Source organism: Athene noctua, chromosome 5 (assembly GCF_965140245.1).
Source record: "Athene noctua chromosome 5, bAthNoc1.hap1.1, whole genome shotgun sequence".
NCBI classification, from domain to species: Eukaryota; Metazoa; Chordata; class Aves; order Strigiformes; family Strigidae; genus Athene; species Athene noctua.
Genome location: NC_134041.1, coordinates 34467403 through 34486164, shown reverse-complemented (window position 1 = coordinate 34486164; position 18762 = coordinate 34467403). Strand labels below are relative to the sequence as shown.

The 18762-nt window shown below is 39.9% G+C and overlaps 1 protein-coding gene across 3 annotated transcripts in view; it reads right to left on the bottom strand.

Annotated features, from left to right (window-relative positions):
* C5H1orf21 (chromosome 5 C1orf21 homolog) overlaps window positions 1–18762 on the bottom strand; it is a 125830-nt gene that overhangs the window by 42307 nt on the left and 64761 nt on the right. For 2 of the 3 annotated variants that reach the window (XM_074907046.1, XM_074907047.1), the window contains exon 3: window positions 7813–7907. In XM_074907046.1, coding sequence (XP_074763147.1) covers window positions 7813–7907 — 95 coding nt within the window. Of the gene's footprint in view, window positions 1–7812; window positions 7908–13655; window positions 13749–18762 lie in introns of those variants that run through there. The other variant, XM_074907048.1, reaches the window with a different exon arrangement.

Sequence of the window (18762 nt, the reverse complement as noted above, 5' to 3'; positions counted from 1 at the left end):
GCAAATAATCTGCTTCCACAAGTGACAGGAACACCTCTGCAGGCTTTTCAAGAATCCTTTACACTGACAATGTATTTGATCTTGAAAACTTGCTCCTGACACCTGCCCAAGGCTCCTGGGTATTACACCTTCACTACTATTTTTTTCCCCTAGCAAACAGTAGCAAGACTGCAATTACATGTTGCTTCTGGACACTGTTACATTAATATGCTTAGAAGTAATTTTTTTTTTTTTTTTTTTTTAAGATTTCTGCTTGAAAATCACATCCATCAAGAGCCTAGTAAGTTGTATCATTCTACCTCTCAATAGACCAATATGATGATTTACTCAGAGTGAGGACTGAAACAAGGATCAGTCTGAAGAAATGTATCTGGAGCACAATTCGTCTGTCTGCTACTTTGTGACTTGCTAAAATAGTATACACTTATTTTAGAAATTTTCAAAAATTAAATACTAGAGGAAAATCTATTACTTCTTCCACCAAAACAATTTTTAATGGAATACAGAAGAAAAAGAATATTAATACTCACAGCAATCATTTACTTTGATGTCTATATAATATGCAGTGACCTGTAAGCAGAATGAGCTAAAACTATCATAAATTCATTAGGAGAAATCATTCTTTGAAGAATATCACTGTAAACTTGAAATTAAATGGGCAATATGGAAATAAGCACAGCATTTAAAATAACTGGCTCTAGTAACATATCCCTTCTGTGTACTTCTATTTGAGCTGCAAATGCATTTCTTTCAAAAACACTGGAGAGGAAGGTTTATAAAAATTGAAATGTTGTAATTACTTAGTACTGATAGTGATAGGGCAGCATTCATTTAGGATCTCAGACTTTGAAAAAAGAAAATAACCTGAAGGATGGTTTTATAATTTTAATTTCCCTGGGAAAGGGAACCTGGGAGTATGTACAGCATAAAATGCACCAATCCAGACCCTAATGATGAAGACTGGAGAAAAATACATCCAATGAACAACTATATATTCCCAGGGGAATTTCTTAGGTATTGTCTAATAAAAGCAAAAAGTAAAATTCCTCTTTACCAAGTAGGGAACACTGTTTGCTTTGCCCAGTCTGTACCAGCATTGCTCAGAGTGGCTCTGCCTGGAGGAAACGACACCTCTGCCCTTGCAGCTGCCTTGGCAGGGTGGTTCCTGGGCACCCCAGCCTGCCCGCGGGGCACGAGGTGCCGCTCCATTAGTCTAACGTCAACCCTGCCACCACCAGCAGCAAGGAGCTTGATACCACGCTCGTCAAGCCTTCCTTTAGGTACCTTTAATTTTTAATCCCTGGCTTTCCTTTACTTACTCTGTAGCTTCATTTTGGAGCAGCAGCTTTTGTTCAGTGGTTTATTTCTTGAACTCCAGAGAGGAGCAGTCCGGGTGGGGAGCACCTCTGTGCTGGTCTTCGAGGAGCCTGTGGGACCTGCTTCACAGACCTCCCTCAGGGCTCCAAGATTTGGCTGACGCAGCACCTAGGCAAAGTAGATGCCTCTCCTTGTGGGAAAACGTGGGGGAGTAGCCTTGCTATGCAGCCCTCAACTTCTCTACTCCTTTTTCCAGCTCTCAGGACTACAGGAGATGCAATTGGTGGGCAGCACAGCAACCCCTGCACATTATCAAGTCTCCATGCACATCTGGTGATGCTCACTTTGTCCTTTTATGACTCTCATGCCCCGGAAACCAAAGAAAAGGGGTGTCTCAATTTCTTTTTCCTCTCCCAGAATGACCTAAACTGTATTTTTCAGTGTGTTTTTGTGCTTTTCTCCCTGCCTGGATTCCAATCCAAGAGCCAGCATCATCTTAAAGTGTTTTGTTGAGCTGAGGCTTTATATCTGAAAATAGAAGAAGGGAAAATAGGGCGGCAAGAGGCAGAGAATAGCCTCTCCTTTATATATAGAAAGATACCTAGATATCCATCCTTGACAGCAGATAATGGATCAACATGATACAAATCATCCCAGCGCTCACACCTGGAGCTGACACCGTGCCAGTAGTGGGACAGGGTCTCCTGGATGATGCTGCATACAGCACCGAAAGCAAACAAGGCATCAACACAGGATTTAACATGCCAAAACTCTTTAGGGTAGACAAAGTCCAAGAAAACCTCTTATTTCTAAGGGCATTTCTGGTTTCCTTCCTCGTATAAGCAGAGCACAAGCAAGTTCTATCCTGAAATCGCGTGTTTCGAAACATGCTATTATTGCAAAATGGTTTAAAATAAATAATTAGTAAACTACAGCCCAAAATCTTAGTACTGTAGTATATGATACTAATTTTAATTTTTACAAAGCTCTTCTCCAATGTGCTACAATAGTGCTATGCTAAATATATAGTTACACATTTAAAATATAGCAATTCAAAGCTTATCTAGAAGTAGTAAGCAGTGCCTTTAAACACTTTAAAGTACCAAATTAATTGTATTCCCATGCTTAGATTTGCATTTGTGGTTTTTGCCTATGTAGAAAGGAAAACACCACAAATACCCCACTAAATTTAACCCCAGAGAGTGGAACCTAGCTTACTTCTTTTAGCTAGCTTATTTTTTCTTATTTATTTTAGTGCCTAGATGGGGCAGCTTGACAATAGAATTAAAAAGCTATTTTCCTAAATCAGTCTGCAATTCAGACGTATGTCAATATTTGCATTACACATCACAAAATGTTTATGATTGATGTAGCTATAATACATATTTTGCATACCTATTTAAATATTTATATTATACACAGTATTTTCACTTTCACATATCACATTTTATATAGTAATTACAGTTGTTTCATTCCTCATTTTCTGCTAGGTTTTTAATTTCATACACTTCATCTATCAGATACTACTGTCTACTTTTAACATATCACTGCAGAAAATGATAATTGGTGTTGAATACAGAGCCACTGAGATTGAGGTTTTGCAATACTACATGTTACGGAGCTGAATGATAAATGGAGAACAGCAGCTGGGCTGAGAAGCTCGAGACATAGGTAGGAAATAACAGTGCATGCAAGGCTGACAAAAATTACATTTGCAGGTAAGTGGAGTGGAAATTTATACTTATTGGGAAAAAATGGTAAAACATTGTTCATGTTATTAAAGGCAGAATGAGAGATAGTAAGAGCCATGGAGAGAGGCAATTTTCTTCCAACTCTAGCAGAAATTAATCTCAAGCTCTAACACACAATTTCACTATGGAACTTCAGGACAAAACAGAGGATTATGCCCAATTGTTTTGAGAGTTTGGATAATAAGGCATAAAAATCCTAATAAATAGCCTTTTGTGCCAATGCAGACCAGAAAAAGGTTTCTATTAGCAAAAGTTGCAAAAACATCCCAAAACTGAACTGCGATAAATATCAAGTTAACCACCTAACACAAAAAAAATTAGTGTTAGGTATCTGATATTTTCCGAGGTATCTTACTATTAAAGACCATCTCAGAGGAAAACTGATACAGCTCATTAAGTTTGCCAAAGCAATGCTAAGTCACACGAATATGACACACCTTCTTATTTTACCTTTCCTGGTAATATAATTTTACAATGAACAGCCATTAGTGCTGTGAGAGTGTAGAAATGAGGACAATTAAATTTGTCCTATTATGAATGTTAAACAAGCTATTATGATTGTACTCTGTATATTTAATGTGATGGTGTAGAGCTAAACTGTGAGTCCTTTCCAAACAAAAAACTTAGCAGATCTTTAGAAATGGTAAAGTGTGTTACTTATTCCAGTCATATCTAGCAGGTATGTTTTAGAATATATTTAGCCTTTTAAAATATTAATACTTCCTGCTTTTTAGCATTTTAGCCTTCCAAAGTAACAAAACCAGGTATGTGATATATGTGATTAGCCAGGATTAGCTTTTGCTGATATTTAGGGCCCCATCCAGGGGTAAACTCAAAGTTGGTAAAACTGTTTTTGTTTTGGGGAAAGCCTATCATAAAACCCTTAAACAACCCATAGGCCCTCCAAGAAGATGGGGGAAATGCAGGAGAGCTCACTTCTGCCCCAGAGGGTTTTGCAGGTCCTTGTGGATCCCCAGGGAGTTGAGGTTTGGTTTGAACACCCAGGGGTTCATCCCCTCACTTGTCATGCTGGCACCAAGCTGTGCATGGAGACAGCACTGTCTGGGCTGTGCCTAAGTCAAGCACCCCCCTGCCGGACAGAGCCCGGGACCCTGGCAAAGTGAGCCACGCCAGCCCGGGACCCTGACACACCATCGCAGCCCTCTGCTTCTGAATGCACAAATAACCATCGCATCTGCTTCTTCAGCTCCAGGAGTAACACCACACTCATGACCTTCTAGGCAGAATCACATCTCATTTGAAAATTAGCACAATTTCCATGTTTTCTTACATGTAAATATATAGCCAAACACTTGTGATTAAAAAACGGATATAGTAGAAATTACTTCTTTCTTTCATCTATCTACCAGCTCTTTACAGATCTGACTCCAAATGTCCCTGTTTGAGCTGAGCAGCTATTAAGGCACATGGTGCAGAGTGCTAGCACACAGCATAACCGAAGTTCTCCAGTACCTAATCCTGCTACATCCCAGGCTACAAGGATGTGTTACTGTCAGCTCAATTTTTCCCCACCAAGCGCAATGCGTCTGGCTTCATTTCGAGGATGGAGATCCCAGGCAGGATGCTCAGGAGGGTGCCAGAAGCCAGGGGTACCACGAATGAAATCAGGATCAGAGCGATCTCAACAGCAAGTGGAGAACTGGAGAAACAACCTCAGTGAAGAAGTGAATCAGACTGATGGATACAAGGGAATAGCAGGGAAACAGTAACTGACTGTGACAGTCTGAAACAAGCTTGGCTTTTTTTAACTTTTCTTATTTTCCTCCCCACCCCTCCCCCTGTCAAGAGCCTACATTTTAATTCAAGAAGGCCTTTATCCTGCCAGAAAATATCTTTGCATGGAGCATCTTCTGTTTCACCTGGCATACAGCCCTAGAACAGCCATTCCCATTGTCAATACATTTTAGGAGTATTTCTTCTTTACAATGTCAGTGTTGCTCAAGTTTTGAGCCCTGCTTAAGCCTCAGGCTAAAGCTGAGAAGATGGTGCTTCACTGACAGAGCTTTGTCTCTCCCAGGGATACCCACGCTTATACCAGCCCATCTCCAGCTCTCTCTAAACAGAATAAAAGCCTGTGACCCTGACCACAGGACCCCAGTACAAAATGACAATTTGTCTGGTGTCTGCCATGTCCTCCCATTCTCTTTATCTACTTGCATGACCTTTTTTTTTTTTCCCTAACTCAGAAATACTGCAACAGCAAGGGCAGAGATGGCACCGCATCAAAGAGCCTAAACTATAAGGGAAGATATTTTATTTTCACTTGAACAGAGATATTTTTAAGTGAGACTTCAATATACCTTAAAAAAAAAGTAAGTGATGATAATGGGACCGAAAGATTTGATGGCATCTGAATAACATAATTCAAGCACAAGTATTAGAAAATAAAATAACCCACACCAGAGCAGTTCCCAGGGAACAGACTGTAATGACATTCAGATTATACATCTCATCTGGGTTTTGTTTCTGAAAATGATGTGAATTAGGAGCCCTGTGACAATAAAGAAACGTGGGATTAAGAAACAAAGAGAGGAGGGAAAAGGGTCGGTTGATTCTCCCACCACCTTTTCTTGTTCCTAAAATTTCTGTTGCCTGGAAATGGTTGATGAGAAAATGGGATTATGTAAGCATTTGCCAACTTTTCACACGTTAAGAAAACTAAAGCCTGAGTGATGGGTAGCTTAACCCATCTTCTAAGCAGTGAACTAAAACATGTTTACTAAGGAGAACTTGAACAGTGAAAACCCTTTAAAAAAATCCAGGAGTGACAAGGACTTGACAACTCCCAGGATTAAAAAACTGCATAAATTACAGACAGTGTAATCTCCTTACAGTAAGATGAGGAAAAGGAAAATAAAGCCTTTTTGGTGTGCAAAATGGTTTTTGTTTTAAAGTATATACATCCTGTCTGATGGAAGACTTCCTTGCATTACTGTCTTTTGTTTTCCTCCCAACAGACATGACAGAGAGCGAGCTCTACCAATTCTCCAACTCCATATTAAGTTATATTTTCCAACAAACCCACTGCTCCCATCAAACACGACCCATCAATAATAAAATAATAAGCACTGTGCTGTAAAAATGTCTCTTCTCAAATGTAATCAGGCTAACACTTAGGTCCTACAAGAAAGCAGGCACTAACAAAAGTGCAAAATATCTCTATCTAGTTTTGAATGCTTCAGCGACTGTGTCACCTCAGCAGACCTAAGCTTTCCTGAACTCTTCCTCGTTGTCATTCAAGTGGCATGTTACCTTCTGCAAATACCCTAATTTAACTACAGCTGAAGGCTATCTTAAAAGGTAACCTGCTAGACATTTTCCATTTTTTAATCAAAAAAACATGAGGATTGTGCTCATTTTTCCATTTTCTCTGTTTACCAACAGAGCACTGGGGTCTCCAAAATGAGCAAAAAATTATTGCATTCACACTTCCAGTTCAAAACAAACATGCTTACATTGGCAATAAAGCTGAATGCACTGTGGATGCTGCTAGAAAAGGTGATATTCTCAGCAATGTTTCTGAGGCACTAAAATAACCCAAAATCCTACTGCAAGCTAAAGTTACACTGTCCACTGAAGCATCAGCAATGCAAAACTGTAGGTGGCAAATTCTGGAGACTGAAGCAGAAATTGTGTGGCATGATGCTCAACCACCACTCAAATACCAAGGTTAGGACAGCGAAATAAACTCTGCTGCTTACTACAGGAATGCACATGTAGCTGTGTAATGCAAGTATGGGTGTCCAGAAGAGGGAATATAAAGTATCCAGGTTGCCTGGAGATCACTTACATCTTCAGGAAAAGAAAAAATCGCAAACAGTGGATTTTTGCACAGCTGCCCAATGATGGCAAAAGGCAAATCCTCAACTGGTGATAATGGTTAGGGTTCCACTGAAACCTGATGATGATGATCCCCCTTGGATCTTACTAAAAGTGGGAAAAAACAAAACAATCCTATGTGAAGATGCAATGAATGAGTAGAAGCAGATATGAAATTTTGTGGCCAACTATTATAATTGTGAGATGTCTTCAAAAAGTTAAATTGGGCAAAGCCAATTGCAAAATCAACATTCCTTCAGCTTTAAAAGAGAAGAAACTACTTTTCAGAAATACCAGAAGTGACTCAACTGTGATTCTTAAGCTGCTTCAATAGCATCTTAGTTATTTGAAGTAGTAGTAAGAGTTTATCTAAGACTTCCTTCCTGTAAGTGGAACTGTGAGCCAGCAAGGTGCTCCAATGAGGGGAAAAGAAACACACAAAATTATTCTTGTGACTGCTGTGTTACGCATAAATTGTTTTTTCTATTCCAAACTGCCTTCCCTGTGAATTTTAAAATATGTAAAACCAGAAAGCACAGAGCAAATAATATCTACATAAGTAGGTCATTTTTTTAATGTCAGTGTACTGTTGGTTTACTACCAATTCATCTGCAATATAGACACATACATTTCAAAGCGTGTATATTCGGATCTGTAAAGGAAGTGAGGGAGTATAATCGTGGAAGCACTTGCTCCAAGATCAAGTAGAGCCTAATTCATAAAGACAAGCAGGAAAAGTCATATTTTGCACCTTCTATGTGAGCTTTGCAGAGAGTTATGACATTTTGGAGAAAATCCTCTTGCCGTGTGTAAGCTGTAGCTTGAATGTGCTGCACGTTGCATATTTCATTACAAAAGCAGAGCCATGTTATTTCATTAGATAAGCGATAAGTTCAATCCTTACCAAGTTTTCTTGGTTCCTGGCTGCTATTTTCTGATCATCTTCTCCCCCATTTTTCATGTATTTGACCTCTTCCACTGGTTTGATCCTATACTCATCTGAGCACCAAGAAAAAAAAAAAAAAAAAGAAAAAAAAAATTTGAACCAGTGTGTTCAGCAGCTGGGGAAAAAAACCAAACTAAAACCAAAACAGCTGACTGGAAAAGACCCTAATTAAATAAAGCAACTAAAAATTACACGTATATAGTTTCAAATGCTTCAATGTAACTGATGCCAAGGAAGTTTTTCCTGACTGAAACTTCAGTAAGAATTTCTAGTTCTGGCTTCCAGAAATTGTTCAGTAGCTCCCTGGTCTAGTATAGCCACAGCCTCGGGATGTTCGCTGTGAAACTCTCCACAAACTCCCTAGTTTTCTGTACAATATGTTTAATACAAACAAGTACCTTCCTCCTGCATCTTCCCTGGATTTTTATTATCAGTGGGCAAACAAGTGATGTACAGTAGTTACTACACAGAGGAGTCTGCTCATAGATGTTCCCTGCACTGAGAAAACCTCTTTTAAAAAGCAATGCTGATGGAGATTATTTAAAATTTAATTTAAAAGCTGGGGAAAAAAAAAAAAAACAAAACAAAAAAACTATTGCATCTTTTTCAAAAATTCTGTTTTTCCTGCACTATTTTACCTGAACTAAAGCAAAAGGTACACAATGTACAGTCACAGAATAATTTCTGGAGAAAAGGCCCACTTCCCATTCCCCCCCCCCCGCCATTTTTCCTGCACATGAATGTTACCCAGATAGAAATCCACTGTGAAAATAAGTAATAAGAAAAGTAAGATTCCTGACTTATCAGCTAGGCGTTTCAGCTCTTTAAATAATAAATTCCCAGCCCCTGTGGCAGTACTGAAGTATTATCTAACGTACACGTGCTATCCCACAGTAAAGTATACAGCCTCACTAAAACTTCAATAAAGGGGTTTGCTCCTTTGGTAGGACAAGAAGGGATTTGGTGATTCTTCTTTCTAGCCCAGGGACACAGTGCTTGTAGTACCAACACTGCCTTTTCTCAGCCCCCATTACAGCTTTTTGCTCTGGTCATCTTTGTAAAATCTACTGGGAAAACACCCAGAGTTTTGCATCCACACTCCTTGAGCCAGGATATATAATTCAGAAGAGAAACTGTACCCCAGGAAAGTTGAAAATGTTAATATAAAATGAAATGAGACATGGTACACTAGGAATAGAAGGCAAAATCTGGGCAAATTAAAAGAAACCGCACAAACTTTCTTTTATTCCTTTGGGTTTTCAAGCAATATCTACCAGTTGCTAAGGGAAAAACAAAACACAAGCAGATTATTCTGGGTTACTGTATTGTTAAAAAAATAATCAAAATTATTTAGAAGGAAACTTGTTTTCAAGAAAGTGTTAACCACAGAGTGTGTAAGTTAAATAAGTGTAACTTCAAAAAACAATCTTTTTTTAAAAAAATACAGCATGGTTTTGCATTTGGCCTAGTCTGTATCTATACACTTTTTTTATTATAGAGTTTAAATAAAACTTTGAATTTATCAAATAGCAGTGTCTCAGATCCAGAGTCTCAAAATAGATGGAAGAATTTAAGACAATATAATTGGATTGGTAAATGTGAACAAGTTCTCTGAATTTTTTTTCCCTCTTTTTAAAATGGAATTTAGGTAGTCTGGAGGTGACAATTCATAAAACCGAAAAGGCTGAACACAATAAAGCCTGAGAATTAGAACTACTTGATTGACTGCAATATCTAATTTTTCTCACTCCTTCAATGATCTATGTTGTGATTAGCAATAAAACCCACATGCAGAAAAAGCATTAAACTCCGACAGTGGCATGTACAGATTTGAATAGGAAAACAGATGAGAAAGAAAATAGCACAAAGGATGTCTGCACAACCCGTGGCCAGTCCACATTAACTAAAAGAGAGAGGCATGTTCAACACAGCTTTTTAAAAAACGAGTAAGGTATGAAGGACCTGATGTTCAGTGGCAAAAATAACCTCTGAAACATGTCTCCTGCTTATTCCAAGAGATTAATTGTGATGGACCACCGAGCGCACACCCGGGCAGCAGACCATCCTTGGAAGACATTGTCTCTTAGCAAGTGGACCAGGGCACTGATAAGCCATGATTGATAATCAGTATAATCAGATTTATGTATGAAAATTTGATAAAGTTCAGTAGGATAGAGGCAAGACAGGAAGAAGGGTTTTTGCTGGAAACTTAATTCTGTATTTCTTCTCTAACTGAATGTAAGAGACTGCTGCCAGGCATCGCTGTTCAGGTGTTTTGAGCTGGGGACTTGCTGGTACCTGGCTTCCCAATATTCATCATCACCATCATGGCAACACTCTTGTAATTACTGCACCATTACTACTTACAAATTTCTGCTGCTTTTACCAGATGAATAGAATAGTTCAGCTGGAAGGGACCTACAACGATCATCTAGTCCGACTGCCTGACCACTTCAGGGCTGACCAAAAGTTACGGCACGTTGTTAAGGGCATTGTCCAAATGCCTCTCAAACACTGACAGCCTTGGGGCATTGACCACCTCTCTGGGAAGCCTGTTCCAGGGTTTGACCACTCTCTCAGTAAAGAAATGCTTCCTAATGCCCAGCCTGAACCTCCCCTGGCACAGCCCTGAACCATTCCCATGCGTCCTGTCCCTGGATCCCAGGGAGAAGAGCTCAGCACCTCCCTCTCCACGTCCCCTCCTCAGGAAGCTGCAGAGCGCCATGAGGTCGCCCCTCAGCCTCCTTTTCTCCAAACCAGACAAGCCCAAGGTCCTCAGCCGCTCCTCACAGGACATGCCTCCAGCCCTGACACCACCTTGGTTGCCCTCCTCTGGATGCATTCAAAGACCTTCCCATCCTTCTCAAATGGTTGTTCCCAGAACTGCACACAGGGCTCCAGGTGAGGCTGCACCAACGCTGATCACAGCGGGACAATACCCTCTCTTGACCAGGTGGCCACGCTGGGTTTGATGCTCCCCAGGATGTGGTTTGCCCTCTTGGCTGCCAGGGCACGGTGCTGGCTACTGTTGAGCTGATGCTGACCAGCACCCCAGATCCCTTTCTGCAGGGCTGCTCTCCAGCCACTCCTCTCCCAGTTTATACTTGTGCCTGGCATTACTCCATTCCAGGTACAGAATCCAGCATTTTGATTTATTAAATTTCATCCTGTTAATCATAGCCCAGTGCTCCAATCTAACTAGATCCCTCTTCAAGGCCTCCTGTCCCTCAAGAGAGTCAACAGCACCTCCCAGTTTGGTATCATCAGCAAACACCTCCTGGATCCAGATTGCTGATAAAGATATTGAACAGCACTTGCCTGGGGAACACCACTGGTGACCGGTGACCGGCCTAGACACAGCCCCATTCACTGCAACGCTTTAAGCCCTGCCCTTCACCTAGTCCTTCACCCAGCACACCATGAACCTGCTTATCCCACAGCTGGACAACTCATTCAGAAGGATGCTGTGAGGGACAGTATCAAAAGCCTTAGTAAAATCCAGAAAAATACATCCACTGCCTTTCCTTTGTCCACAGGGTGGGTGACCTTATCACAGAAGAATATCAAACTAGCTAAACAGGACTTTCCCTTTATGAACTCATGTTGACTGTGCCTGATCACTGAATTATTCTTTAAATGCCTTTCAACAGTACCCAGTAGCATCTTCTCCATAATTTTTCCAGGTGCTGAGGTTAGACTCACAGGTCTGTAGTTCCCTGGGCATTCCCTCATGCCCTTTTTGTAGATGGGAGTAACACCAGCCAGCTTCGTCAGCAGGGACCTCCGCAGGCTCCCAAGAGCTTTGGTAGAAGATCAAGAGGGGTCCTGCCATAATATCCACCAACTCCTTCAGTACTCAGGGATGAATCCCATCAGGCCCCGTGTACTTGTGAACATTCAGCTGATACAGTTGGTTCCTTACAGCTTCAGTGTCCACAAACGGAAAGTCACTGTTCCTGCAGTCACGGTCCTCCAACTCAAAAGACCAGACAGCCCAAGGTCTACCAGTATTATCAAAGACTGGGGAAAAAAAATCATTGAATGTCTCCACTTTTTCTTCATCCCTATTAATCAGGTGACCATGTTCAACAAGTATCAGTCCCATGTTTTCTTTAGACCTCGTCTTGATATTAACTTTGTCAGAAATCTCCCAAATTGTGTAGGATTCCTACAGAAAATAGATGTTAGAGAATCTGTGAACAGAGTCAGGCTAGGTCAGGGCAAGGATTATGACATGGACGTGGGACATTTAAGAAATACTTGAGCTGCCCAGGCAGACTATTCCCACTCTTCATGGTTGTGGGAATTTCTAGGCTACGCTTCCTTTCCAGCTTCAGCTCCACACAAGTCTTTCTTGACATCACCAACAAAAGTTCTCAAAAACATTATTTTAAATTCATGTTAAACATGGGCACTGATCCTTCAAATGATGCATCGTTTGCCAGATGCATCAAGTAGCCCTGAAATTGCAGCAAAGAACTTTGCACAGATTTCTTGTGTAATTTCCACAGATATTTACAACAGTGCTAGTAAACACGTTTCCCTCCAACACCTTACTTATCAATAAAATAACTATTCAATTATCTGTGCAGTGCAGCACAGTTAGCATTACTCTTCCCTTCATCCTATCAACTGCAGAAGTGCAGACACTTGGACAATTCATGTGTGAGACACAGCAGCAAGAAAGTTTCCAAAAATAAACCAGTAATTTTTCATTATGCTTTTGGGATGATTTGAATACACCATGCCAACAAGCAAGTCTTACTTCGGAGAAATCCACCTTCTCTTAGGAGAATACAGATAAAAGAAATTCAGGATGTCAAAGACACCTGCTTCTGTAGATGTTAGTAGAACTACTCTTTTAACAGAAAGTGTCTTACAAAATTAATATTGTCATGGCTCTATTATATGGTATGTGCTTGGGCATGAAAAATCTCTACTTGTATTTCAAAAAGCAATGTAAATTTGACACAATCTAAAGCTGATGACCTGCCTTAAGGGCCAAGAGACTACCTCTTGAGGATGAGGCATGTTAAGGAAGAAGCAGGCTGAGTGGCTAATATGCAGGCTTCAGTGCCTAAATAAATGATTAACAGCCAGGAGCGCCAAGCAGCTAGTAACTCAGTCAAACCTGTATGTTCGAGCAAGTGGTGCATGTACCTATATCAGACAAACAGGCAAACAGCGCTGGCCTGGGTAAAGCGAGCTATCAACCCAGTTTCAGTTAATGGAAGCAGAAGAGAGGACTGAGCCATGAACAAATATTTTATCAGATACACACAGAGATGAAGGGAATGGATCAACAGTGTTAAGCTTGGAGTAATACTATTACTCATAAGCCCTCATAATTTTCTATCACAGGCAAAATATTTTCCTTAAAATAGGGAGCACAAATACAATATATTGGCAACATTAGTTCTTATTGAGTAGTCACTTTCTGGAGGTAGATGTAAATAGATATGATTCCACTTACAAAGGGGGAGAAAACCAGCTAAGTAATTATACTGCCACAGAACAAAAAAGGAGGAGTATCCAGCTGACTACAAGCTCTACATCTTCCCAGTATGATGAGGCATACCTGGAAACATCACTTACTGAACTAGCCAATGCACTGAGGAAAAAACCCACTTGTCATTTCAATAGCCATTGAACTAGGCTGCTTAAATACGAGTAACTACCTGTATCACAGCTAAAATGTTGATATTTATACTTGCAACCTTCCTGCTATCTGAGGAGAAACACAAATTTTTGCTCACAGGTCTCCGTCTAGCATTTACAATACTCAATGACCCAAATTTTACCTTTCACATTTGTGTTGAACTCTGGTTTGTTGTTGTTTTGTATGTTGTTTTTTTTTTTCCTGGATCCAGCTAAGCTGTGAAATCTCTTCATTTTTTATGGGGCCATCACAAGTCTGTTCAAGTAGAGATCTGACATGAGAAATGCAGTACAATTCCTGAAAGCAATGGGACCAGTCAATATTTAGCATGTTCCCAGCCAAGACTACTGACTGCAATGAGCAGTCAACCAAAAGGGCAACCAAAGGGTGCAAAGGAGGAAAAGGTGGTAATGAGCAGTTTAGATACGAAGGACACTGCTGGTGTAAAAGAGAAGAAACAAGTCCGATGTTTAACACCTTATTCACAGGTAAGACAACATTCATTATTTCAAATATACTAACTACAGCAATTATATTAAAATAATTATTTGCAGAAGACAGGTCTTGCACTATATTATGTTATTATTGGGAGAATGCAACTATAGAGACTTTTTTGACTAGGTGAACATAACATTTATCTTCTATAGATACAATATAAGACAAGGTGTTCAAAACCCGCAAACTGAGAGCTATTTATGAGATTGTTCCAGTTCTAAAGTTACTATTACTAGGATGAAAGCACTACAAATGCAAAAGAACGGGTGTTCAAGCAACAGACAGACCTTGAAACATGTCACAGTCATTAATGGCTTTAAGTGAGTATGAAAATTTAGATTAAATACAGGTTGGAGGAACAGGCCTTTAATACCTTCCCTAAAGGTAACACCTTCAGGTATTTGCAAAAAAATGCTAACCAGGTTTTGTCTGATAAGGCAAGAGTGCATCAGAAACTGAAGTAGTAAAGGATGCTAAAATTACCTTTTGATTTTTACCTTCTGATTTCTACTAAAGTAAATACAGCATTTTGAAATATTTTGGTCTGAGTGATCAGAAACAAACCCAGAGAAATCCTGAAATGTTGACAGAGATCAGGTAGGACCTAATTAAGTCTGACAGTCAACAAGACCTTTAAAGCTCTAAGAAATTCAGGATAAAGGAAATTATACAAAGTTCTGTGCATATTTACCTTGGTAAAGAGTAATTCCCTTTTTCTTTTTCCTAAATACAGTTTTATGTCAACACTAAAAGTGAAACATCTTTATGCTTCTTTCCAGTGCAAAAATAAAAATAGAGTAGTGAATATGATAAAATTTTAGGACACTATCACTCAGAGTGTGATATATCATATATAAAGAGAAATACATCTTTATGCTCCTTCCATGTGTAAAAGTAAAAATCAAGTACTGTCTTCCATTGTGTGGTAAATTACATAAAAAGACAGTATTTCCAACAACTCAAATGGGGGAGGAATGGGTTTACATGACTGTCACAGCAAATACCAAGTTGAAGAAAAGCAGCTCCACTGAATCAAAAGAAAAACAACATAAACGAACCACAAATAAAAGACAGAAATACTGTTGAGCATAACACCCACCACAAAATCCATCACAGGATATAAACCAGAAAGCAGTAACGCCTCTAGCACAAAACTCTTTGAAAGGGCAAGGGAGGAAGAATTTTTAAGTCGAATATGCTGCAGAAATTCTTAGTAGGCAAATCTTATGAATGAAGATCTCCATCTGGAAACAGATAATTCTACTCAAACATGTCACCTGGTTGCCATGGCAATGTGACAAAGAAAACCAGCACTCATTAATAATCATTTCGGTGATAAATGAGCATGTCAACTTATAATATTGAAACAATTACTAGAGGGGGGCAAAAAAGAAAACTGGTTGTTCCTATGAAAAAAATTTGTTCAGCACTTCCAGACATCACTCTAAGTGCCATTACCACAGTAACATAGGTAATGATGCTATTTCTGGCTCAGAAAAAAAAAAAAAAAAAAGGCAGAAAAAAGCATAAACTCCATCAATTATATCTGGACTCACTGTGACTTCTGGAAAAATCTTTTGTTAAACATCAAGTCTTTAAAAAAAAAAAAGCAAGCAGATTACATTGCATTCCCATTTCATACATCTGAGGACAAACAGATTTGGCTTTGCTGACATCAACAGGGATGACGGGTGAGCCTCTCTTCCCTATTTTTAGTGACGTATCAAGTATCAGACAGCAGATAAGTGGTACTTCAGTCACACCACCAAGAAGAAAGTTTCTAACTACGATTTCATTTTCCCGTGCTTCACATTTTTCTTTATTGTCTTTTGCCTTTCTATCAAAGGACATGCCAAGATTTATCCTTCATTCGTTATAAAACACATGTCTATTCTGTAAAATATGAACTTTGCCTAATAAATTTCTCTATACCATACTTATTTCTGCCAGGTGCAGCAAGTATTTCTACTGCTGTGATCACAAGGAATGCCACCGATCAAAGATTCACATACTCTCCTCTGTCAAACACTTGAAAGCTAAAAGCTATATTTAGATAAAGGACTGAATTGCTCTTTCTAAAAATATTTGTTAAAAATCATAAAAGATTTTGATACAATTTAACTGAAACATATAACAGCAGGTGAGCCACTTAGGTGTTAAACATCATCTACAATGCCATTCCAAAGAAGGAATACTCTGAGCTCCACAGCTACACTGGTAGGATGAGCAGTGGTGGGCTTAACTCCAGAAAAAGCCAGGCTAGACAGGAAAAATCATTAACCACAAGGACAGTCAAGTACTAGAATTAGATCGCTTGCATGGCTGCAGTTTCCATCATCAGAGGTCTTTAAAGAGTCATTAGCCTCGAGTGCCACAGGTTGAAGTCCATCCTGTACTGGAGCACAGGAAGGATGAGATGAGCTCTTCAGATTATTCCAGCTCTGTTACTGTATTTGGGTATCAAATGCCTGGACAGCAGCAAAAGTCATGTCAACATTAAAAAAAAAAAGTCAACAGTTAGAGAAAGAAGTTGCAAAAATCCTGTAAACCAGTTTCTTGAACTAAATCCTAGGTAATGCAGGATATCCCAGTTAGCTTCTTAGCTCCAGCTTCAAGGACTAAGAAAGCAGCACCTGCATGGTGTTTTTTATTTCACATGGTTATTTAGATTCTGACTTAATTGTTGAGATTTGCAGCTGTGGGGGTGGATTTCCAATCCACCTGGATGTGGGCTGAGAGTGAAATTTCATCAGAGATCAACCAGCATTGGGTAAACAGCCTGTTGTCTTCCTCTGTTATCAACCCTCACAGCTATCAACTCCCAGGCAATTCTCAATCTTAGTGATCATGTTTCTACTAACATGAACTAAATAGAAAAAATACCTTAGGAAATAAGCCAACCCATTTTTCTCAAAGGACTACCTGAAAATGCTCATTCATATTTCCCAAATTAAGTTACCTTACCTTAATTCAATCTAAAATACAGTCACTGCTGGAAGCTGAGGCAGTGGACATCACCAGATATTAAAGAGAGTGCAGGTGCACCAAAACCACACCAGTTCTGCCAATGAAATATAAATCATCTGACAAAAAAACTGTTTAAAAATCTGAATGTACTCCACAGACAGCAGCATATCTGGAAAGACCACCCTCAATACTGATTTTTTCTTCTTCCTACACAATCCCAACACGAGTTAACTTGCTAACTACTGCTTCTGCACGAGGCAGATGTAACTGCTAGGGTTGTTTTTTCAGGAAAAGGAGGACACTGAGACATTGAGTATAACAGAAACCAGACCCTATGTGGAGGACTTCTGCAGTATGGGAAGGACACTTGTCCTAAAGCTAGTTAAGATAGGGGTAGCTCTTTTCTAAGCTGTTGAGCAGTTTCTACTACAGCACCATGTCACACCCAACACTTTATGAAATACTAGCTCCCTAAAGGGCGATGCCCACTTGAAATTAAACAGAAACATTTTAGAAATTCATTTCTACTTTATCAGACTACCCCTTCCCAGGCCGAAATCGTGAAGCTTTCACCAGCACTCCTCTGGGACCGACAGGTTTGACAGGAGCACGGCTCCATTAATGTTAATGGATGTCATCCTGATCTTTGCTGCTGTGAAAGCACAAAACCTCATATTGCCATATTAATCCATCCTTCATCAATGCTGTCAGCAGTTTCCAGTGCTGCAAATTGCTTGCATCTCCTGATCCTTTGAGTAACTCCGTCTCTCCTGTGAAAGACCCAGCCTGACTTCTGCCTGGGGTAGAAGGTGCTGTTCTAATGCTTGCTATGCTACTGCTCATTGCATGCCTCAGTTTATGGATCTTGGGTTTTCTGACTTCTTTTCTCCTCCCACCTATTAAAGCGGCAGATGATGATGAATCCATTATTTCTCTCCCCTGTTTCTATATTAATTTTCAAGTGTGGTACATGACTTGCAGAGACACAACGCTGTGCATAGGACACAAGCAGCTGAATCAAGGAGGTCATTACTTGGTTCCTTCTACTACTTTGTTTCTTGGCTAAAAAGTTCCCAAGGCTACTTTACATTTGGACTATCACATAGTCTAAGTATACAAAAACTACAGTGGTACACTTAATTTTCTGTCATGTTATGCACAAAGGATTGCATCAACTAACATTGCACCAGGGGCACAGGCCCACAACAGTGTATCTGCTAGGTCTACCTCAGAGGAGTACTTTGGCAGAGGAAAAAAATAAAATAAAAAAATATTGGTGTGCAACCAATAGAGTTATTTTGGGAAGTAATTTTTCCATAAAGATTTCTGCTTCATACACTATCTCTACATCAACACCATGTGGAAAACAAGTGACAACTCATTACAGTTTGCACAACTGGCTTCCTTGTATGCAGGCCATCCCCCTCTTGGGACTATAGACCAAGAGGGGAGGACAGTTCATTGGTCAGGTAAAGCTTTTCCTGCTCTAGGTCAAACTTCTTCTACACTGCTTGGGGTTAACTCTCTTTAAATGAGAAGCATGGGAAGACTCAAAACCAAGTGGAAGATACTGAGTACCCAAGACTGCCTGAAAAATTATTCTTAGGGACATGGGGGCTCATGGATGTGTGTTACATGGGGCAGTGGGAGGATCAGAAAACTTAAAACCCCCCTGGACCCTGTGAAGAAAGGCAACTCTCCACTTCTGCTCTGTTCCATCACAGCTCCTTGACCAGAGGAGGTCAGGCACTCTGCAGCCAGCTCCACCAGCAAATCCCCCCAGCCAG